Source organism: Herpailurus yagouaroundi, unplaced genomic scaffold (genome assembly GCF_014898765.1).
Source record: "Herpailurus yagouaroundi ecotype Mexico unplaced genomic scaffold, PumYag 140, whole genome shotgun sequence".
Lineage (NCBI taxonomy): Eukaryota > Metazoa > Chordata > Mammalia > Carnivora > Felidae > Herpailurus > Herpailurus yagouaroundi.
In genome coordinates, this window is record NW_024412395.1 from 76,554,406 (window position 1) to 76,578,735 (window position 24,330).

General features: G+C 39.5%; 1 protein-coding gene across 3 annotated transcripts in view; it reads right to left on the bottom strand.

The window, feature by feature from the left end:
- The window catches only part of SF3B1 (splicing factor 3b subunit 1), a 60,244-nt gene that overhangs the window by 35,006 nt on the left and 908 nt on the right, over window positions 1–24,330 (bottom strand). For 2 of the 3 annotated variants that reach the window (XM_040475757.1, XM_040475759.1), the window contains exon 2: window positions 5,105–5,282. In XM_040475757.1, coding sequence (XP_040331691.1) covers window positions 5,105–5,132 — 28 coding nt within the window. In that variant the 5' untranslated portion in view covers window positions 5,133–5,282. Of the gene's footprint in view, window positions 1–5,104; window positions 5,283–24,330 lie in introns of those variants that run through there. The other variant, XM_040475760.1, reaches the window with a different exon arrangement.

Genomic DNA, 24,330 nt, shown 5'->3' on the forward strand with positions numbered 1-24,330 from the left:
TGCATTTTCTTAAACATCACATTACTATTATAATCAGAAAAAAAGTGATGTTAAAATTGCAAACATTTTTGACATAAACACATCAAATGTTTTATCTGGGAGTTGACTTTGACTATTGTTCAAGGAGTAATGCAGAACTAGGGATCTTTTTATTTAAGAAAAAATTTTTTTAATGTTTATTTTATTATTTTTGAGACAGAGAGAGACAGAGCATGAACAGGGGAGGGGCAGAGAGAGAGGGAGACACAGAATCGGAAGCAGGCTCCAGGCTCTGAGCCATCAGCCCAGAGCCCCACGCGGGGCTCGAAATCACGGACCGCGAGATCATGACCTTAGCCGAAGTCAGACGCTTAACCGACTGAGCCACCCAGGCGCCCCCTAGGGGTCTTAAGAGAGTCAACATCTAGCCCACTGTTTATAATCTAACCTAAGCCCTAATTATCTAGCCTACTGTTTATAATCTAAACTAAGACCTAAATATCAAACTCGGAGATAAACCACCACTGGTCACATCTGATACAACTGTTTAACTGCTCCCCACCAATTCTCTCTACTGGTTTCCCCTTCTATGCCTTTTTTCCATGCCCCAGATTATTGCTAAATCTGGCACGTAGCACTTTCTACTGCTTGCGGTGTCTTTTTTTTTTTTTTTAAATAGTTACTTATTTATCGGGAGGTGGGGGCTAGGGCATAGAGATAGGGAGAAAGAGTGAATCTGTGCTGTCAGTGGAGAGCCTGACATGGGGCTTGATCTCACAAGGTGTGAGATCATGACCTAAGCAGAAATCAAGAGTTGGATGCTTAACCAACTAAGCCACACAGGTGCCCCAGATGTGTCTTTTTATTCCTCATTTTTAATTTGGATGATTTGCAATATTCTAGTCACTGTTCATTATGTTACAGACATACAGCCTTTGGATGTTACTGACACATTAGTCTGGTCCATAAATGTTACCTATTCTCCCAAAAAGCAGAGACAAGTAGTGAGCAAGGATTTATCACATGTGACGCCTCTAAAAGAGATCCAGAAAACACCAAGTATATTCTGTATCACAGCTTTCAGTCTTTTCCTTAAACAAACCCCAAACAAGAAAACGCATTATAGTGACAAATTATTTTACTGAACACTAGAGACATCAATTCCTAAATGACTAATTCCTAATTAGCATTACTTATATTAACTCTTAAATGATTATACAGGAAAAAAATCTTTTTCAAAGTCTTTAAGCAATTTGTTTTCATTTTTATTTTTACTAGCAACATTCATACTGGAAGTCTACAAAACCAAAACTATTCTGAACACAGAAAAATAAAAATCTCAGTAAATGAAAAGTAAGATGACCATTCTGGACATTCTGAATACAAAAATTTAGGGGGGGAAAAACTCACCTCTGAGATGTCCCCCAAAAATCCACTTAAGGGACAGTGACAAAACAAGCCAATATGTGAGATTTTAGGATAATCTACTTTCCCCTTTCTGAGAGAACAGATTGTGTTTGTTTGCCGAAGTTAATACAGGAACTGCTGGATAGCAACATTATGCACATTAATTAACTGTATACCCTTGACACAACATGCAGGAAGGTCCAAAAGATTTTATTGATTTGAACAAGTCCAGCTCTTTTTATAGAAAATGCAAGCCACCAGGATAAAAAACAATCAGGTTGCTTAAAAAGGATGTTAAGGGCTGACCCTAATAGAAATATTCAAAAGGAATACCACAGCAAGAAAAAAAAAAAGTTACCAGTTTGGCTCAATGATGGGAGCTAATAGCTGTGTGAAAAGAACCAAACAGGAAAGAACCTACTTCAGCTCGAATAGAGTACCACTGAGCCCGGGTGGCTCAGTTGGTTAAGTGTCCACCGCTTGATTTCAGTTCAGGTAATGATTTTGTGGCTCATGAGTTCAAGCCCAATGCTGGGCTCTGCGCAAGCAGTACGGGAGCCTGCCTGAGAGTCTCTCTCTCTGTCCCTCCCCTGATCAAGCTATCTCTCAAAATAAACTTTTTTTAAAAAAATTTTTTTAACGTTTTATTTATTTTTGAGACAGGGAGAGACAGAGCATGAAAAGGGGAGGGTCAGAGAGAGGGAGACACAGAATGTGAAACAGGCTCCAGGCTCTGAGCTGTCAGCACAGAGCCCAACGTGGGGCTTGAACTCACGGACTGCGAGATCATGACCTGAGCCGAAGTCGGCTGCTTAACCGACTGAGCCACCCAGGCGCCCCTCAAAACAAACTTTAAAAAGAAAAAAGAATACAATTTTATTTAACTCACCAAATTCAAGTAAAAAAACTGATGCAGCCATTACTTTAAAAATAAATTACAGGGGCACCTGGGTGGCTCAGTCAGTTAAGAGTCCCACTTCGGTTCCGGACATGATCTCACAGTTCATAGGTTCGAGCCCTGCGTTGGGCTCTTTGCTGACCACTCAGAGCCTGGAGCCTGCTTCAAATTCTGTGTCTCCATCTCTGCCCCTCCCCTGCTCACACTCTGCCTCTCTCAAAAATAAACATTAAAAAAATCTTTTTTAATAAACAATAAATAAATTATAAAGTACAACAAAGTAAGGTTTTTACCAGCAACATTCAGGGATAAAAAGATTAGAGTATGTATTTAAAAAAGCAACATGATTATGGACAATTCTAAAACAAGTACTCTGCACATTTTTAAAAGTTACCCCACTCAGGCTCAAAGTCAAGTTCTTCGGACAACTACTTCACTAGCCTAAGAATTGTTGCTCTTACTGTCATTCCTCACACTGCAACCAATGACTTTCCTGAAGTGCAGAAGTAACTTGTTACCTGGGAGAAGGAGGAGGCACTCTGTAGTCACTGGAAAGCCACGTCAAACCTAGATCAGTGTTTAAAGCCTTCTTGAATTTGATGCTTACCTGACATTTTTTCCTTTCAGCCCAGAAAATTTCTAATATTTTACTAAGTCTTGCCACCTACCTCAGCCAAACAGATGCATCCAAACCTACTCAATCAAAGGTCAGTTTAAGTAACCGCATTCTGTGAAACTTTTAATATTTCCAGCATAATCTCTCAATAAATGTTTAATATTCAGTACCCATTAGGCACTAGATACAGGGATACGAAGGTACATTTCCTATACACAACAATCTCAAAGTAGAAGAAAAAAATCTTAACCCAATATTCTAATATTTATAAAGTGCTACAGTAGCATCAAAATGAAAACAAAAACAAAAGCCCCACCAAGAATTCTGCTCCAGATTATCAGCGATGACTTATCAAGGGAAAAGAGATGCACGATAAAGAACTACGGTTGTCAAGGTAAATGTCATAAGGGAGTAAGAAACTATGTAAATATTGTATTTCCAGTAAACATTTATCATCTTCAGTGTCATACAGTGATGGAAAATGTCTTGTACACAGTGCTCTCATGTTACCTGAACACTCCTATACTTTCTTTACAGCATCAGTTATTTCATATTCACAGTACAGTCCCAAATAAAATGACAAAAATTTGGCCAATGAATTTCAATCTTCTGCAGATCAAAGCTTTTAACTGGGTTTCAAACAATGCAGGAAAACTGATCAGAATTTTCATTTTCCTGTCTAAAAGTATCTTATGATAAGGATACCAAAAAACAAAGCCACAAAATGCCCCAAATGAACAACCTACTCCTGAAGGAACAAGAATAGCACCATCTTTACATTTTCTAATTATTTTGCAAAAAGTATGTCTGAGTTAGTTTAAAGAAAAAGTGCCTAAAAACACTTGAGTTAAAACAGTGTATAAATCCTAAATACCTACCATCAATAAGAGGAGTATTTAAAGTCATTTCCAATTGATTAGCATGTTTTAGAAGTTGCAGAAAGCTGGACTTCGGTTCTGGTGGGTAACAACTATTTGATGTCATTCACGTTCTGGTCCCAACCAACCTTTCCAGATCCATGGACATTTTTCCCTCCTTGAACTCTCTTTCCCTGCCACAGTCCACTACTCAAACAAACTTTCATGACTCCTTGCCTCCTTACAAGATGTCTCTCAGACTCAAATGTCCTCCCCTAATTTAAAACGCACTTTTTTTTACACCAGGGACACGTCACCTCCTCTATGAAACAGTCCTAAGCATAAATTAATCACTCCGTTACCCAGGATCCCAGAACATGTTGCTTGCATTTCTATTTAAGCATTCATTTGCCTCATAAAAGGATGAAAACGTACACACATCTGTTTCCCTACTAGACTATAAAACTTTTGACGGCCTTAGTCTTGGTTGCTCCACTATACTGAGCCAGGCACTTGGAAACGACGAGTGAAATAACCGATTCTCTTGGAAGCCTCGTGTTTGATAAACACTTCAGATTTCACGTTAGAAACCAAGGAATGCAGTCCCAAATTCCCACGCCTCATCTTTTCTGAAGTGACCCTATTACCTGCCATTTCTGAATATTCCCTAAAGGACTCCAGCCTATTCTCAACATTTTCCTAGCTTTATATTTCCATCTTTCATAAAATGATCACCTACCTCGAAAGCTTTGGACATTAATATAAATGTGCCTTTCCCGCTTCCACCAATAATCCAGTCTCCGAAGAAAAAGACCAATATACCACAAATATTCCCAAATCACTTCGTACAAAAAACCCAAAGTATCTTTGACGCCTGAAGACACACAAATTAGCCAAAGTTAAGAGTAATGGTTAGGTTAAATTCGATTTGGGGGCCGCCCAAAAAGCGGCTGCCGTATTTCAGTGCTCTCCAGACTCATTTGCACAAACGGCCAATAGTTCTGAGAGGCGAGGGAGACTTTTTGCTTTCACGCCCGTTTCCCCGATCCCTTGCCCTGGACTACTCCTTAGCTCCGTTTAAATGGGGCCTTCTGGTCAGAAAAGCGAAGCAACTCTGAAGGAGCAAGACCCAAACACGGAACAAAGCGCCTGCCGGCTGTGTTTAAGTAGGACGCCATTACGTGGGGCAGTGGCCTGCGCCGCTTGTGCGAAGACGACGACCAAGGCCCCCAAGCGCGGGCTCGGCACCCTACAAAAGAAACCACACGACGAGACAAAGCCTAGGAAAACTGACTCTTGGCTGGCTAGGCAGCGGAGAAAACACATAACTAGGGAAAGACGGCTTACCTTCGTGAGTCTTGGCGATCTTCGCCATTTTGTCCACTCGAACACACAGACGGAACTGGCGCTCCCAAGAACTTCCGCTCGCTGCCGCGGCCACGGAGAAAAATAGCTGGGAGATACTCTCTGCGCATGCGCCAAGCGGGAGCGCGCTCCGTTGGGCGACACGTGACAGAGTAACCACCTAGAAGGAACAGAGAAATGCATTGTGGGGGTGGGGGAGGAGCTAATGTTGGGCCGGAGGCGGTTTTCGTGGTGACCGAGAAAATGGCCTGGCGGCCCATAATGTCTTTAAGGGAGTAAGTTTGCCCTGGAGGAAGGTGGATTACGCGAGAACAGTGTACAGTAAGAAACACTACGGATTTCATGGCTGGGAGAAACCTCAGACCTCCAATTTATTTTCTCCAAATAGACCGGAAGGTGTCTTGGTGCAAGACAAAAGCTTTCCTTAGCATCTGTGTCTCAGCTGTTGCAGTGGTTAGCTGTAGAAACAGTCCTATAAGCAGTCACATCCTACGTGCTGAAATTCAAGATTTTCCTTCAAAAAAAAAAAAATTACCATCTGGGTAGGAGTTTCATTTACAACATTGTATTTCCAAGCACTGTTTACCTTACAAACAACCTAGTAGACAAGTTGTTGTTAATCCCATTTAAGAAATGAGAGAAAAACTAGGGCTGGGGTATATATAAATTGTGCAAGGTCACACAGTTGCTAAATTACACAGCAGGAACTTTGCCACCCTAAAAGCCTTTTAACTTTATAGGTTCTTAGAAAACCACTGATCATCAGCATTAACACTTATGAAATGCCTCTCTTAATCCTAAATGTCATTCTGAAATCAGGAACTTTTAAAAGATCAGAATATGGCTTTTTCTTTTTCTTTTTTTGACAGCTCATAAAGGTTCTATTGTTGGTATTATATTGGTTTTTCACTCTTTGTGTAAAGGGTGATTATCTTAATTTAAATCCAAGTTAGTTAACATATAGTATAATAATAATTTCAAGGAACAGAATTTAGTAATTCATCACATATAACACCCAGTGCTCATCCCAACAAGTGTCCTCCTTAATGCCCCTCATCCCTTTAGCCCATCCCCCCACCCAACACCCTGCCAGCAACCCTCAGTTTGTTCTCTGTATTTAAAAGTCTCTTACAGTTTGTTGACCTCTTTTTATATTATTTTTGATTCCCTTATGTTCTTCTGTTTTGTATCTTAAATTTCACATATGTGAAATGAAATGATGTATTTGTCTTTCTCTGACTTATTTCGCTTAGCATAATACACTCTAGTTCCATCCACATTGTTGCAAATGGCAAGACTTCTTTTTGATTGCCGAGTAATATTCCATTGTGTGTGTGTGTGTGTCCCCCATATCTTCTTTATTCATTCATCAGTCAATGGCTATTTGGACTTTTCCCATACTTTGGCTATTGTCGATAGTGCTGCTATAAACATTGGGGGGCATGTGCCCCTTCAAATCAGCACTCCTATATCCTTTGGAAAAACACCTAGTAGTGCAATTGCTGGTCAAAGGGTAGTTCTATTTTTAATTTTTTGAGGAACTTCCATACTGTTTTCCAGAGTGGCTGTACCAGTTTGCATTCCCATGAACAATGTAAGAGGGTTCCCCTTTCTCCACATCCTCACCAACATCTGTTGTTGCCTGAGTTGTTAATTTTATGGCTGTCTTTTTCTTTTTTTTTTTTAATTTTTTTTTTTTTACGTTTATTCATTTTTGATAGAGACAGAGCACAAGTTGGGGAGGGGCAGAGAGAGAAGGAGACACAGAATCCGAAGCAGGCTCCAGGCTCCAAGCTGTCAGCACAGAGTCCGATGCAGGGCTCAAACCCACAAACCGTGAGATCACAGCCTGAGCCAAAGTCGGACGCTTAACCGACTGAACCACCCAGCCACTCCTATGGCTGTCTTTTTCTATGCATCATTACACTAGCATAACTTTGAAGTGTCAATGCAAGCCCTGGACTTTAGAAATGAAAAGAACATAACTTAGAAGGGAAGTTGGTACAGGAAGCAGCCTAAGAAAGCAGGTAAGGATTAAGGTTAGAGCCTTCACAAAGAAAACAGTTTACCTGGCTGTGTGATAAGACTCACAACACAAATACTTAGTAGAAACTTCAGTAACAAATCAGTGAAAAAAATCAATCTGATGAGATAAAATTTTCAATTTTTAATTGTTTTAATTTAGGTTATAGTTGGGGGAAGAAGGGGATGAGAGAAAACATGTAGATTATTATACAAATTATTAATAAACTCTAGTTCTTGGATTGGTAGAGGGCCCACAGATATTACTTACATGGTTTATAACCTAAACATAGATTATACTTTTATATATACAAAATAACATGTTTTAAAATAATTAAAGGAGGGGTGCCTGGATGGCTCAGTCAGTTAAGCGTCCCACTTCAGCTTAGGTCGTGATCTTGTGGTTCGTGAGTTAGAGCCCTGCATGGGGCTCTGATACCTCAGAGCCTGGAGTCTGCTTCAGATTCTGTCTCCCTCTCTCTCTCTGCCCCTCTCCCGCTCATGCTCTGTCTCTCTCAAAAATAAAATTAAAAAAAGGTTTTTTTAATTTTAAATAATGAAAGGCAAAAAGAATGTGAAATAAGGAGTTACAGAAGGGTGTTATTATCCATCAAGAATCAACAATCTAGGGGTGCCTGGGTGGCGCAGTCGGTTAAGCATCCGACTTCAGCCAGGTCACGATCTCGCGGTCCGTGAGTTCGAGCCCCGCGTCAGGCTCTGGGCTGATGGCTCAGAGCTTGGAGCCTGTTTCCGATGCTGTATCTCCCTCTCTCTCTGCCTCTCCCCCGTTCATGCTCTGTTTCTCTCTGTCCCAAAAATAAAAAATAAAAAACGTTGAAAAAAAATTAAAAAAAAAAAAGAATCAGCAATCTAAAAAACATCCATGTTGACAAAAAGAATCACAAAAACATTGCATTTCTTGGCTCTACTTTATAAAAAAATATGAATACGTATACACAAGGAAATTACTGTCCCATAAAAATATATGCAAAGGAAATTCACTATAGTGTTAATAGTGGATGTTTATGAATGATGAAATTATGAATTATAAAAATAATTTTTAGTATTTTCCAGATATTCTGCCAAAAACACATATTATTTTTATAAACACACACATGAAATGTGTTAAAGAAATGAAAAGCATCTGCAAAGTAAGTATCACATGTCCTTTGTCTTTCCAAGATAGAAGCTACACCTGTTGGCCAGTTTGCATTATATGCGTATTTCTCTAAGTTCCTAGGTATTCGGTTACTTTAAAAAAAAAATTTTTTTTAATGTTTATTATCTCTGAGACAGACAGTGCATGAGTGGGGGAGGGGCAGAGAGAGAGGGAGACAGAATCCAAAGCAGTCTCCAGGCTCTGAGCTGTCAGCACAGAACCCGACGCGGGGCTCGAACTCACAGACCGTGAGATCATGACCTGAGCCTAAGTTGGATGCTCAACTGACTGAGCCACCCAGGCGCCCCGGTATTCAGTTACTTTTGTAGGGCAAAGGCATATATAGGATAGTGAGACATGAGAAAATTTGCCAGAGTATCAAGGGAGATTCCCTTCTTTTAGTCTTCTTCTAAAGACTAATTACTCTTTAATAAAACAATGACTTGGACATTCAGACAATAAGTAACAGATTTTTCAATAAGTACTTTTTACTTTCCTTTTTCAATATTAACACATAATACTCAGATATCACTTAAAATACATTTCCTGCCCTTTTCTGGTGAAGTTTTTTTTCCAAAAGTTAGAAAAGGGATCTAGCTTTTATAATCTAAACAACTGACAGCGATGACATCCAATTAAAAGGAAAATCGATTCCTTTTCTAAGTATTTAAACAAAATTTTAATGTTTATTTTTGAGAGAGAGAACACACACGCATGCACATACATACGGGGTAGGGGAAAGAGGGAGAGGGAGACAGAATCCAAAGCAGGCTCCTCGCTGTCAGCACAAAGCTGAACATGGGGCTCAAACCCACAACTGTGAGATCATGACCTGAGCCAAAGTCAGTCAACCAACCGAGCCATCCAGGTGCCCCTATTCCTTTTCTTTTCAGGTAAGCTCTATACCCAATGTGGGGCTTGAACTTAAGACCCTGAGATCAAGAGTTGCATGCTTCACTGATTGAGCCAGCCATGCACCCTCATTCCTTTTCTTATCAGGAGCACTTGGAGGCTGGCTTTTCTGAGTCTCAAAAAAAATACCGCAAAGCAACAAGCATACATATTTTTTCTGGACAAAAAACAAGATGTAACAGTTTTGCAGAATGTTAAATGCTAGATGTAATTTTCTCAAATTACCTTTGGGATAAAACTGTAAAGGCTTTGAAGTTCTATGCTATAGGAAAACCACTGACAGTTTATCCAGCCCATTTTTTCTGAGGTAAAAGAAGGACTTTCATGGATAAATGGCCCACAATCTTGATGTGCAGTGTTTCCTAGAAGTCTCCTATATCAAAGGAATATCAGACTCTACCTACTCCAAGCCAAAAATCCAAAAACTTCTATCTCCCTTTCAGTTATGCCTAAAATCCCAAAACTACCGAGTCTTATTTCTGAAATTTTAACGCATTACCCAGTTAAAAAAAAGATAACCTTGAGACGATGTTCTAAATATGTCTGTCAATGTGCCTGTCATGTCTAGCTTCAACTTAACTGACCAAATTCTCTGCTCAGGGAAACAGCACTGGCTTGTTCTCCTGGAAGAGATAGGTACCTGGCCAGCTACCTAGAACCTGGCCTAGAATACACGACATTCTACCCACAGAAAAAGAAGTTACTGGCTAGGCCAAGATTCCTTCTCTTGGAAATTTGAACTGGAAGTATGAAAGGAACTTGCTGGTTGCTATTGAAACAGAAAGAATCAAAGGAAAATGTCACCTGAATGACATAAGACTGAGGGATCATAAACTCCTGCTGCTCAAGTCCCCACAGCTACCCTAAATCCAGAACTATCTCCAGCTCCAACCTTCTAAAGGCCCATTCTTTAAATAATACTGATTTTCTTGAACTAGGGTAGATTTCTCTACCTTCCAGCCTCACTAGAATAGGAGAGCAGTATTTTTAGTGTGAATTCATTAATTAGTTTATTTTTCTAGTTAAAGGTCAACTGAGAGCTCTTTTTGATTCATAATGCTGAAATATCTAGTTACAGCACATATAAATCAAGTCTGAGGAGGTATCCCAAACAGCTAAGGGATTGTGGCACAGAAGCATTAGGTGCCTGGAATGCTGTGATGTCTTCTAATATGTGAATTTGGCTAAGCTACAGTCCCTAATTATTCAAATAAATACCAATTTATTTGCTATGAAAGCTTTTATAGATATGCTGAAAGTCCACAATAATTGACTTTAAGGAGAATGTCTTAGATAAGCTGGGTAGATCTAATTCAATCAGTTGAAAGGCCTTAACAGCAGAACTTAGGTTTCCCTGTTGCAGAAGAAAATCTACCTGTGGATAGCAACTTCAGCCTCTGCTAGAAAGTTCCAGACTGCCCTTACTGATGGTCTGCCTTCAGATTTTGGACTTGCTTAGCCAGTGTCCACAATTGCATAAACCCAATTCCCTGCAGTAAATCTCTTAATATGTATCCCCTACTGGTGTCTCTCCAGTTAAAACGTGATTGATATAAATGCCAAAGGTAAATTTTACCATTAATTCGTTCAAAAAATATTTATTGAGGACCTATCAATAAATATTTAATGACCTAGTCTATACCAGCCATTATTTTATTTCATTTTATTTTCATTTCATTTCATTTTTAATTACGGAGCACATTGTATCCACAAAGAGTATGTACAATTTCCCATGCAGCTGCTATTACTCAAGAATATTATCAGTCTCTTGTGTGTTGACTCCAGTGTTCCTTGCATCAATTATAGCTCCACCAGTCATACTTGAAAATCCATGTTTTGAATTTTGTGTTAGTTATTCCCTTGTACTTCTTTATACTTTTACTACATATGTATGTAATCAAGTATACTTGTTTTTTTTAACTTTTATGTAAATGGAATCATCCTAGTTATAGTCTTCTATAACTTGTGTGTAGCTATCACTTGTTCCTTTTTTTTTTATTCCAGTATAATTAACATACAGTGTTATATTAGTCTTAGGTGCACAATACAGTGATTCAACAATCTATACGTTACTCAGTGCTCATCACCATAACTGTACTCTTAATCCCCTTCACCTATTTCACCCATCACCCACCCACCTTCCCTCTGGTAGCCAGTTTGTTCTCTATATTTAAGAGTCTGTTTTTTTGTCTCTTTTTTCTTTGTTGGTTTCTTAAATTACATATATGAATGAGCTCATATGGTATTTGTCTTTCTCTGATTTATTTCATTTAGCATTATACCCTTTACATCTATCCATGTTGAAAATGGCAATATTTCATTCTTTTTATGGCTCAGTAATATTCCATTGTATACATGCACCATATCTTCTTTATCCATTCATCTATTGATAAGGGATGGACATTTGGGTTGCTTCCATATCTTGGCTATTGTAAATAATGCTGCAATGAACATAGGGATGCATATATCTTTTAGAATTGGTGTTTTCATATTCTTTGGGTAAATACCCAGTAATATAATTACCAGAGATTATTTTAGATGCTGGGAATACAATGTTGAACAAGACACTGTCCTCATGGAGCTTACATTATTTGAGGGACAGAGATTAAAAACTGTGTGTGTGTGTGTGTGTGTGTGTGTTTGTATAATTTCAGGTACTGCCAAACACTATGAAGAAAAAGCAGTATTAAGGGAGAGTGGGCAGGATGGAGGATAGGATGGGGGCACCTAGCTGGCTCAGTCAGTGGAACATGCTACCCTTGATCTCAGGGTCATAAGTTTGAGCCCCACACTGGGCATAGAGATTACTTAATAACAACAACAAAAAAATGTTTTTTGTTTTTTGTTTTTTTTTTTCAACGTTTATTTATTTTTGGGACAGAGAGAGACAGAGCATGAACGGAGGAGGGGCAGAGAGAGAGGGAGACACATAATCGGAAACAGGCTCCAGGCTCTGAACCATCAGCCCAGAGCCCGACGCGGGGCTCGAACTCCCGGACCGCGAGATCGTGACCTGGCTGAAGTCGGATGCTCAACCGACTGCGCCACCCAGGCGCCCCAAAAAAATGTTTTCAAGGAAGAATAAGATGAACAGAAAAGGCAAGATCTCTGAGAGGATGACATTTGAATAGATATTTAAATGAAATAATGGAATGAGGATTGGGGAGAAGAGTAACATAGTAAGTGCAAATATGCCAAGGTCGGAATGAGCTTGGGGTTCGTGTCGAGTGAAGTAAGGGGGAGGGAGTAAAGAATGGCATGAGATGAGATGGTACCATAGATGCCTGGCAGTATTACATTGTTGAATGAATGAATGAATGAATGTTGAATGAAAATATCTTCCAAACTTTCCTGCTCTATACTGCCTCTGTTAGCTAATACAGAGACAGCAGCCACATAGTTTTTGCTACTGGATTCTTCATGATAGATGTACATAAGAGCAGAAAACATTGTCACTAATGATTTGCCTTAGGATGACTGTTGTCACTAACTAAACTAAGAAATTGGTAGGAGGAGAGGAAGGTGGTATATGAGGACCAGAGAAATAGGATTTGTGAAGGAGGGTTAGGAATTTTGGGCAGACTATGGCCCTTGGGTCAATGACAGGTGTTGTATAGTCAGCAGGTACCAGAGTCAACAAGTTGGCAATAGCAATAATAACAATAGCTACAGTACAAAGCCCACAGTTTTTGATGCCACCCAGAACTCAAAGAGACTTATTAAGCATAGTGCTTCCTTCTTAGTGGTAGGAGGTACAAGATGCAATAGTTGTCCTTTACTTTGGAGGGGATGTCCAGGCATGCCCCAGGCCACTATGTACCTAAAACAGTGGTTCTCAGGAGTGATTTTGTCTTCCAGGGATACTTGGCAATGTCTAGAGACATTTTGGTTGTCACAACTCTATCCTCTTCCTAGAGGATCCTCCTTCCTATTCCCACCCCCATATCCTCTACTCTCTGTCACATGGTAAGTCCTCATCCGGTAAGACTGGCCCAGTGCCACCCCAGCCAGGAACCTCACCCTAGGATTGAGATATAGATTGTATGCTTTGATATTTCTGTGCCGTATTCCTGAAATACCACAGACATCTCTAAGTAATTACTTTGTGTTATCATTGTTTCTGTGTCTATCTCCCTGAATTGGACTGTAACACCTAGAGCAACTTAAAGGGAGAGATTACTGGCATCTAGAGGTCAGGGATACTGCTCAACATCCTATGTTGCACAAGATGCTCCCTGAAACTAGAAATTTTCTGGCCTAGGATGTCAGTTGTGCCACAGTTGAGAAATCCTGCCCTAAAAATACCACCAATGGAGCAGACCCTTTCCTTTTTTTGGGTTTATCTTCCACCTTCTGGAGCATATATGTCTTTCAAGGCCTCCAAGTATTTACCACTTCCTGGTCATCTAGTCTTATTAACAGGATTAACATAATGCCATCAATATAGTGGGCCAATGTTTCACTGTATGTCCAGATGTCCATGTTGCTTAAGACTGTATTATGATAGTTCTTATGACAGACTGCATTGGGGGGGGTTAACATAATTCAGGGATAAAATTTAAAATGTATACTGTTGTCTACCCCAAGAGAATGCATACTGTTTAAATACTCCTTACTGTTAAGGATGGAAAACAACTCTTTCATCAGATCAATACTTGCCTACCATGTACTTGAGGTCATGTTAATCTCTTAATCCGCTCTAGAAACCACATCTGGCACAGCAACTGCAATTGAGGCTACTACCTGGTTGAATGTGATAATTCACTGTCATCCTCAGGATCTGTGTAGCCTTTGTAAGGGTCTGACGTCACTGTAAATATAATGTGGACCACCATCCTTGCATGCTTTAGGTCTTTAAGGCACTAATCTCTGCCATATTTCCTAGGATATAATAATGTTTTTTATTTCCTATCTTGGCAGGCTGTGGGGGGAGCTATTCAGTATCCTTCCCTGCTATGTTCTTATCCCATAGGCTCTGGAACCTATATGAGAGTTTGGCCAACTTTTAATTATGCTCATCACAATTATACTTTTGGCAACTTGGGAAATGACACTTGGCACTGTGAGCCAGACCTGGGCCAGGACATTTATGACCCTATATACCACCATTCTAAGAGAGGCCACTATGACACTTTGGGTATCAATGTCAACTTGGACATTTTGCCTACAGCCTTCAAAATATTTGGTTATTCCACTTTTCCCAATGTATAGTTTTGAGAGCAAATGATAGGTACCTTTGGAGAAGTACTAGGGGATTCATTAACACATACTATGGTGTTACATGGTCCTTCCTGAGGACCTAGTTTCACTTTCAATCACATGGTCTGAAATCAAACCGTTCTAAGTTTAAAAACTAGCTCAGGTCTGAAAACTAAAGGAAAGGACCACTTTTTTTTTTCTTTCCTAACTGGAATAGCTGCCTTCAACCTCCTAAACATCCATCCTTGATTGCTCTTGGTTGTAATAAATTGAACAATACTTCTGTACACTGCCCATCAATTTGCCTCTAAGGAAATCCTACTGAATCAACCATCTAAATATCATTCCGCAGGTCAGGACCCTCCAGGCAGCCATTCTAACCTTGTGCTAATCATAATTCTGCCCACCTTCCTTCTGATAGTTAAACCTCACCAGGTGGCCTCTATTTGGGGATCCCATCATCCCCATTGCTATCATGGAACTCAGCTCTGTAACTTTATCTGCCACTATCTTCAGAGGCCTGTAAAGAACAGCCACCATAACTAACAGTGCTTTGCTGGGCCATATTGAGTCTGGGGAAAATGAGAAAATCAGAAATATTGATCCTGTCTTTAAGATTTGGTATCTTGTTCATATGGATTTTTCTGCATTTTGATTTTTAATATTTTTTAATGTTAATATTTTTATATTATTTAATAATATATTTTAAATATTTTTGAGAGAGAGAGACAGAGAGAGAGACAGAGAGAATGAGCAGGGGAGGGGCAAAAAGGGAGGGGGACAGAGGATCGAAGCAGGCTCTGTGCTGACAGCACAAAGCCCAATGCAGGGCTTGAACTCAAAAACCACGAGATCATGACCTGAGCTTAAGTCAATTGCTTAACCAACTAAGCCACCCAGGTGCCCCTGTGTTAATTTTGATTTTTAAAAATGTATTAGAGGATTATTTATTTATATCGGTTACTGGACTTTTTAGTACTCTCTTAAATTTTGCACCTGAGGCAAGTACCTCATTCACTTCACCCTAGTCTCAGTCTTATTCAGTGATGCTGGTGCCTCTGTCACATTCCTTATTACTTTAGGAAACAGAGTATCCTCTGAGCCTTCCCATGGAACATAACTGCTGAGTTTTCCGCCTTAGCATTGAATATCTACTCTAGCATAGCTACTTCTTTGAGTCTTTTGATCATCCCTTCATCCACCATATCCCACAGTAGTCCTGACATTCCTGCCACTTAATGTGGGCCATTACTTTCTCTGAGTTTCTAAGAGCCATCCTAGTAGAATGTTAGCACTGCCTTTCCAGATTCTTGTCAGCGTATCATATCATGGGATGTCAGGGATTCATATCATGCTATCCAATGTTCTGCTATCTACCCCTGCCCCTTGATCTAGGACACTCAGAATTTAGTTCCTTATGCCGTCCTTCAGCTACGGATGGTACCTATTGGCTTGGTCATTTAGCTCCTTTGAGGTGTCCCTTTCCATCCTTAACAGGTCCAGAATTTTCTTGGCCAGGTAGAGTATGATTTAACTGCAGCTACTGGTCTGGGATCCAGGATGGAAAGTAAGGAAAGTTCCTGAGCAGGGTACCTGTTGTCTTATAAGTCAGAGGTCTCTGTATATTCCTCAAGCAAAGACAGAGGACTAGTTTTTTTTAACAGGGACTTGAATATATAAATGTTGATTCTTTTTTTTTTTTTCAATGTTTTTTACTTATTTTTGGGACAGAGAGAGACAGAGCATGAACGGGGGAGGGGCAGAGAGAGAGGGAGACACAGAATCGGAAACAGGCTCCAGGCTCTGAGCCATCAGCCCAGAGCCCGACGCGGGGCTCGAACTCACAGAGCGTGAGATCGTGACCTGGCTGAAGTCGGACGCTCAACCGACTGCGCCACCCAGGCGCCCCAAATGTTGATTCATTTTTGAGAGAGAGAAAGTTTGGGCGGGAGGAGGGGCAGAGAGAGAGGGGGGCAGAGGATCCAAAGCAGGCTCTGCAATGACAGCAGTAAACTGATGTGGGGCTCAAACTCATGAACCATGAATGAGATCATGACCTGAGCTGAAGTGGGACACTCAACCGACTCAGCCACCGAGGCACCCCTACCCAGAGATTCTTAAAGGGAAGACTGTGTAAGAAGTAAATGTTGGCAAAAATTACACACTATAAAAATCACAAGTTATTCCAAAAAAGAAGGAAAGAGTTTAAGCATAAAGATGCTAATATGAATAAATACAACAAGTCCTGGTAAAGTTAGACTTTAACAAAAAGGAGAAAAGATGAAAGGAGGCCTACATAAAAAAATAAATCAGGAGCTTCTGGGTTGGTGAACACGTGGCCACTAGAGAGAGTGGCACACTCAGCATGGAAACCCTGATTCCCTTCCCACATACCTTGCCCTATGCAGTTCTTCCATCCAGCTGTTCCTGACATATCCTTTTATAACAAACTGGTACTCTAACAATGTACTGAGTAAAGATGCTGAGCAATGTGCAATATGCCTTGAAGAACTGCAGCAGGGTGATATTATAGCGTGATTGCCTTATCTATACATAAGGGTCTTGTTTGTAGATCTTAAAGGCTGCACCAATGGTTTGAGATAAACAGATCTTGCCCTGGGCAACCTTTAGATTAAACATCAGATTTCTTTTTTATAGATTTTGTTGTCTTTTGAAGATGCTTGAAAAAGTGAAAGGATATGAAGATCCGTTACTAGAAAAACAAAAACAAAAATGAAGGCATACTCAGCCGGAAATCTGAGGTCTCTAAGATTCAGCAATAGAGAGATGGACAAACATATAGAACAGAGTAATATGTATACAAAGTACACATGGGGATTTAGAAAATTCTGCACATCCCTTGATAGTCATCTACAAAGGTAATATTGATAAACATTTTGTATTCAGATGCCAATATTAACTGATTTAAAATTTCATTTGTTATTAAGTTCCCTAAAGCTGTGCAACTTCTTAGGTTTTGATTTGTTTTTTAGTTCGGAGTCTGTTTTATTTCCCCAACATCAGGTTTCTGCACACCTCTTCTTAAATTGAAGACCACATAATTTACTTCTTATACCTTAATGTCGTACATGTGAACCCAATAAATGTAACCAAGCAGTAACACATTCTCTGAGTGTAGACCATAATCGCAAGTTTTTATTTCCCCCCCCCCCGCGAGTGGAAAATACACTTCTACATAAGAAACTTAAAACGTTAATTTTTAAAATCACATATTTAACAATATCACAATGCAGTCCAAAGAGTAAATCAAGTGATATAATTACATTATAATTAATTAAATCTAAGATTATCTACTAAATTCCAACTTATTAAATATATTGTTTCCTCTTAAATGAAACTGCTAAACAGTTTGTCAGTAATGAATCATCTTGCAACTTTTTTTAAAGCTATGCAACTTTAAAAAAAATACAAATTACCAATTTTAAGTACTTCCAGCTACAATAACTTTGTTTTGACTGGTTATTTTTGTTTTCTCTTTTCATACAATTGTTTTATTGTGCTTTGCAATCCCCAGGAAGTTTTCCCACATTTGGGTGGGGGGAAAAAGAAATTTAAAAAAATTTTATGTTTATTTTTTGATAGAGAGACAGAACATGAGCAGGGGGAGGGGAAGAGAGAGAGAGCAGGTACAGATACAGAATCTGAAGCAGGCTACAGGCTCTAAGCACTCAGCACATAGCCTGACATGGGGCTGTAACTCACAAACAGTGAGATCATGACCTGAGCCAAAGTCGGAAGCTTAACCAACTGAGCCACCCAGACACCCCTCCACACACACAAAAAAGAAATTTTTAAGTGGCAGAAACATAAAAATAGTGTAAGGAAAGCTAAACACTCAATGAGCTGAGGCTTTTGGCAAAATGTTAAAGAAAATACAAAGGCCTTTGTTTGGAGCAAGAATAATGAAATGAGTTCTGTTACCTCAGGTAGATGGCTCAATATAACAGAAGACAAAGTGCACTCCCTGATTCATTTGTTTTTCTTTTTTGTTAAGAAAAATAATCCCAAAGGTAAAAGGAAAAACATATAAGAGGGAAATAGGCTTAATTTAAATGAAATAAGGTGACAGTACTAAGAGAGTAACTGATGGCTTTAAGTGAGGGAAGGTACCCTGGCCAAAACCAACCACATCCCAGGTGGCAAGAGAATTTGCTAATGTAACAAAAGCATCTTTAGGAGCAATCTCAACAAAATATACTACTTGTGGAGGACACAAGAGCTGAAAAATCTGAAACCCACATTCTACGCAAACTGACTAAAGAAATAATGTTTCAGGGGCACCTTGATGGCTCAGTTGGTTGAGTGTCCAACTTTGGCTCAGGTCATGATCTCACATTTCATGAGTTGCAGCCCCACGTCATGCTCACTGCTGTCAGACTGTCAGCACAAAGTTTCGATCCTCTGTTCCCCTCTGTGCCCCTTCCCCACTTGCGTTGTCCCAAAAATAAATATTTTTAAAAAGAAATAATGTTTCAAAAAAAAAAGAAATAATGTTTAATACCAAAAAGAGAAGATAGGAGAATAGAAACTATGTCTCAGATTTTTAAAATGGTAATCCTAGTATATTTTGCCTATTGTTTTCATATATTATAGAAATACCACAGAAACCATAGTATTTCAGCTGCTTTATAGTCCAGGGCTGGGAGAAAGACTCATAGGAACAATTATAATACAAAGTGGTTAGAATAAATATATTTGTAGGATTTTAGAACTGTACAGAAATATCAAACCATGCTATATGTAGCTATATATAATTCCTAGGGTGTGACTTTCTGGATATGGTGACACTGGATCAGTTTCATAGGATGAAGAAAGAATTAACCAGGTGAAAGGGAATAGAGGAGATGGAAGTGGGAATAGGAAGGAAGAGTCTCCAGGAAAAGACAGCATAGGCAACAAACACCACGGGGTCTGTAGAATCTAGAGGCAGTTCTGTGACTAGATGCCACAGTGTGTGGCAGGGAGTTGCAAAAGGAGAATTATAGGGTTGGATAAGAGGCTGGTCATATAACTAGGATGATCCATTTTCTGATAAATTCTGAGTGCCCTAACCTAAAAATCTCTGAATCTGGAAAGCTGAGAAGAGCCCCTAAACTATATTGTTACTTTTTGTGGCCCTTCCTGGGTATTCAGTTATCTTCTTTTCTCTTGTTTACATTTCTGGTTTGAATAACTTGCTCAAGTTTCCAATTTTGACTCACTCTAATTGAGCTGTTTTAAAAATCAGTTCTAATATTTTGGTATTACAGAGTGGCTGCTTCATCTTTCAAGAAGTCATATAATACAAAGCAGCATTCTTTTTTTTTTTTTAATTTTTTTTTCAACATTTATTTATTTTTGGGACAGAGAGAGACAGAGCATGAACGGGGGAGGGGCAGAGAGAGAGGGAGACACAGAATCGGAAACAGGCTCCAGGCTCTGAGCTGTCAGCACAGAGCCTGATGAGGGACTTGAACCCACAGACTGTGAGATCATGACCTGAGCCGAAGTCGGAGGCTCAACCAACTGAGCAACCCAGGCGCCCCAAAGCAGCATTCTTTTAAAAACTTTTTTTTTAATGTTTATTATTTTTGTGAGGGAGAGAAAGAGAGCGAGAGAGTGTGCACGAGTGGGGAAGAGGCAGAGGAAGGGAGACAAAGAATCTGAAGCCAGGTTCTGAGCTGTCAGCAACAGAGCCTGATGGAGGGCTTAAACTCACAAATTGTGAGATCATGACCTGAGCTGAAGTCGGACACTTAACCAACTGAGCCATCCAGGCGTCCCTACAAAGCAGCATTTTGAGTCAAGGTCAGAAGATAAGTGTTGACTTGTTGGCCATGCTGGTTTCTAGTCTGTGCAAGTTACTTATTTTTAAACTGTTTCCTATGTTCTCAGTAAGGCCTCATTGCATCCCATTAGATGCCCCATTATCAATCGATGCTTCCTCCTTAGAAACCTGAGTCCCAGCTCCGTGGAGTTTGGGAATAGGAGATATGTCACCTTTATGCTTCTTAGGCACTATTATCAGCCGAGCAAGCACTGGTCTCCCCTCAGAGATCTGAGTCCCAGTATTGTGGGACCCTTTCACTAAGTTTCTAAGTTCTGATAGCCCAGAATTTTTCCTTGTTCCCTCAGTAGGAGGGGAGTATGCAGAAAAGTCAGGCTTGCCTGCTATTCTTTGAAAAACTTGCTTACAAGGTTGGCCTTTGGCAGGCATTTAAAAACCTGTATTTCAGGTAAGCTTTCACCATTCCCAGAATTGATAAGACTGCCTCACTGTGCCTAAACTGTGAAAGCAATATGGTTTGTGGAGTCTGGAATTTGGGTATACGACAGTCTCTAATGAGCTTATCTGGTTGGCAACATTTCACACATGTGGTCAGAATGTCAGAAGTAAGCATATCCTGTGTGATTCTACAACTTCACAGGGAAAGGACCCTTGGAAGTTTTACCCGGTTCCCCTAGATATCCCACATGCTCCTTTTCCCTTTATTCATTTTGCTTTATATCCTTTTGCTGTAAGAAATCATAGCTGTGAGTACAACTATATGTTGAGTCCCATGAGTCTTCTCAGCAAATCACTAACCTACCAGTGCAGTGGTCTTGGGGACACAGAGTGGTACTTACTTCTTGCAGTCGCTACTGCTTTCTTATAGCAGTATCCACTTTTTGTCACCATAGTTCTGCAACCCCTGTTTAACAACATCCCTATATTAAATTTTCTGTTTAAAATAACTGGTATAGTTTTCCTGACTAGTCCTTGACTGACATAGCCAGTGAGTAAGGGTAAACTATCTAGTTAATGCCTTTCCATAGTCTAATTTCATCAGCAACTAACATTTGTAATAGCACTAACCTCTTGTAATGCAGTTCCTGATTCAGTAAAGGAATGTGTTCCTTCAACCAAACATTTTCATGAAAATAATCCCTGTATAAAATTATTTAGCATACTGGGAATACTATTTTGCTGATCAAAAAAGTATAAATAATGAGATTAATTTTAAAATTTTTGCTTTATTTCAGGAAAAAATATGTGATGTTTAGGTAAAGGTTTTGTTCTGTGGTTAAAATTCATCCAATATTCATTTGATTGGAGAGTTGATTATAAATAGTATTGGCACAAAGTCATAACCATCTCTATTTACCTGAAGCCTTTCTGGTTCTATTCAATCTATATTCAGGGTTCTGAAATGAGCAAAAGGTCAAACAAAGTGAGATTCTAAGTGGAAGTCAACCAGGAGGATTTCATTTGGCAAGATCACATGAAAACAGAAATTAAATATGTGGGTATACATACATATATAGTTTTATTATGGAAGATTTCAAACATCCATGAAATTTAGATATATTATTATACACTCCCCATTTACTCATCATCCAGATCAATAATTAACAAATGATCAATTCTGTTTTATCCATTCTATTCCTTCACCCCCTCCGTCATTGGATTATTTTTTTAAGTTTATTTATTTTTGAGAGAGATAGAGACAGTGTGGGTGGGAGAGGAGCAGAGAGAGAGGGGAGAGAGAATCCTAAGCAGGCTCCACACCACCAGCACAGAGCCCAATGCACGGCTCGAATCCATGAAACCGGGAGATTATGACCTGAGCCAAAACCAAGAGTTGGACGCTTAACTGACTGAGCCACCTAGGCTCCCCCTTGATGTTGGATTATTTTATTTTATTTTTTTTTTTTAATTTTTTTTTTCAACGTTTATTTTTGGGACAGAGAGAGACAGAGCATGAACAGGGGAGGGACAGAGAGAGAGGGAGACACAGAATCGGAAGCAGGCTCCAGGCTCTGAGCCATCAGCCCAGAGCCTGACGCGGGGCTCGAACTCACGGACCGCGAGATCGTGACCTGGCTGAAGTCGGACGCTTAACCGACTGCACCACCCAGGCGCCCCAAGGATTATTTTAAAACATATTACAGACATCATATTTCACTTGTAAAATCCTCAATATAAATCTTTACTGAAGTAGAGATTCTACTTTAATTTCTCATGCTTCTATATGTCTTTTTACATTTAGTTTGTTCAAAACAAAATCCAAACAATGCCTCTTAAAATCTTTTAAATCTAATCAGTATGGATGGTAGCTACACTTACAGTGAAATATATCATAATGTATAAACTTATCCAACTTATTTAATATAACACTGTGTGTCAACCATACTCAAAGGAAAAAAAAAATCTACCTTAGTCCCCTGCCCCCTTCTCCCTTATTTGACATTTATTGAAGAAATTGGGGCATTTGTCCTATAAAATTTCCCATCTTATTTGGCAGATTGTATCTCCATGGTGTCATTTAACATGTTCTTCTATCCCCTGTATAAACTGGCTTATTTGAAAGCTTCACCAGATTCAGATTCAACTATTTTGGCAAAAATATTTAATATATGATATTGTGTCAAATATATTTTTGACAGCATAGTTGGTTTGGACTCTAAGATATTGCTTCCCACAGGTGTCTGCTGAGTTTTAATTTATTGCCAATCTTTTTATGTTGGTAGACCATTTAACCCCCAATTTACAGAAGCACTGTCATCTACTGAAACTGAATGGAGTTTATTATCACCTTTAAGCTTATGACATTATTTCCTTTACTGAGAAGATGTCATCTATTACAAAGATTATTTTATTTGCCTTAAAAGTTTTTTTTTAATTGGGGGGTCACCTGGGTGGCTCAGTTGGTTAAGTGTCTAACTTCGGCTCAGGTCATGATCCCACATTTCATGGGTTTGAGCCCCACTTCGGGCTCTGTACTGACAGCTCAGAACCTGGAACATGCTTCAGATTCTGTCTCCCGCTCTCTCTGCCCTCCCCCACTCATGCTTTTTCTCTGTTTCCCTCTAAAAAATAAACATTAAAAAAATTTTTTTAAGTTTTTTAAATTGGGAAACTATTCAATTGAGTGACCCAATTCAGTAGGTATTTTCATATGTCTGAGAAGAGTTGAATGAAAAAATGTTTGGTGAATTTAATATAAGAAAGCCTTGGGGCATCTGGGTGGCTCAGTCAGTTGAGCGTCCAACTCTTGATTTAGGCTCAGGTCATGATCCCAGGGTCATGGGATCCAGTCCCACATTAGGCTCTGTGCTGAGAATAGAGCCTGCTTAAGATTCTCTCTCTCTCCCTCTGCCCCTCTCCCCAACTTTCACTCTCTCTAAAATATATATATTTTAAAAAAGTGTTGGGGCACCTGGGTGGCTCAGACAGTTAAGTGTCCAACTTTGGCTTTGGCTCCAATCATGATCTCACAGTTAGTGAGTTCAAGCCCTACACTGGGCTTTGCGCTGATGGTGCGGAGGCTGCATGGGATTCTCTATCTCTCTACCTCTCTCTCTGCCCCTCCCCCACTTGTGCATGCATGTGTGCTCTCTCAAAATAAACAACAAAGCCTTATATTAAGTACTTAAGCACATCATGTACTGACAAGTATGTTTAACAGGTCTTCCAGTTAACAATACCAATAGTTTGAAATAGAATTTAGTAGGAGGTGGCGGTGTAATGCTTATATCTCCTAGACAACTGGTAACAACTGGTTTTTGAGCAAAGAAGTAATATGATAAAAATTTGTTTTAAGGAAGACATTACTGGAAATATTGAGGTCAAGAATAGCAGGGATTGTGTATTTGAAAGTAATTTAATACAGAATCGTTTGGATGCAGCTATACACCACCTCAACAAGTATGTTATGTCTTGTATTGAAAAGTGTTTGATAAACTTTGTAGCTAGTGATTTAAACTCGTTCCACAAAGCATCTAGTAAGGGATGACTGCAATGAACAAAGCAAGAGTAGAAAAATAATAAAAAATGACAAATTCCCTATCTCATTATTTATATCACCCCCAAAATAATCATAGATACACACAGCAGCTGAATATTTCTGTTAATGTAGATCAGATCAAGCCACTA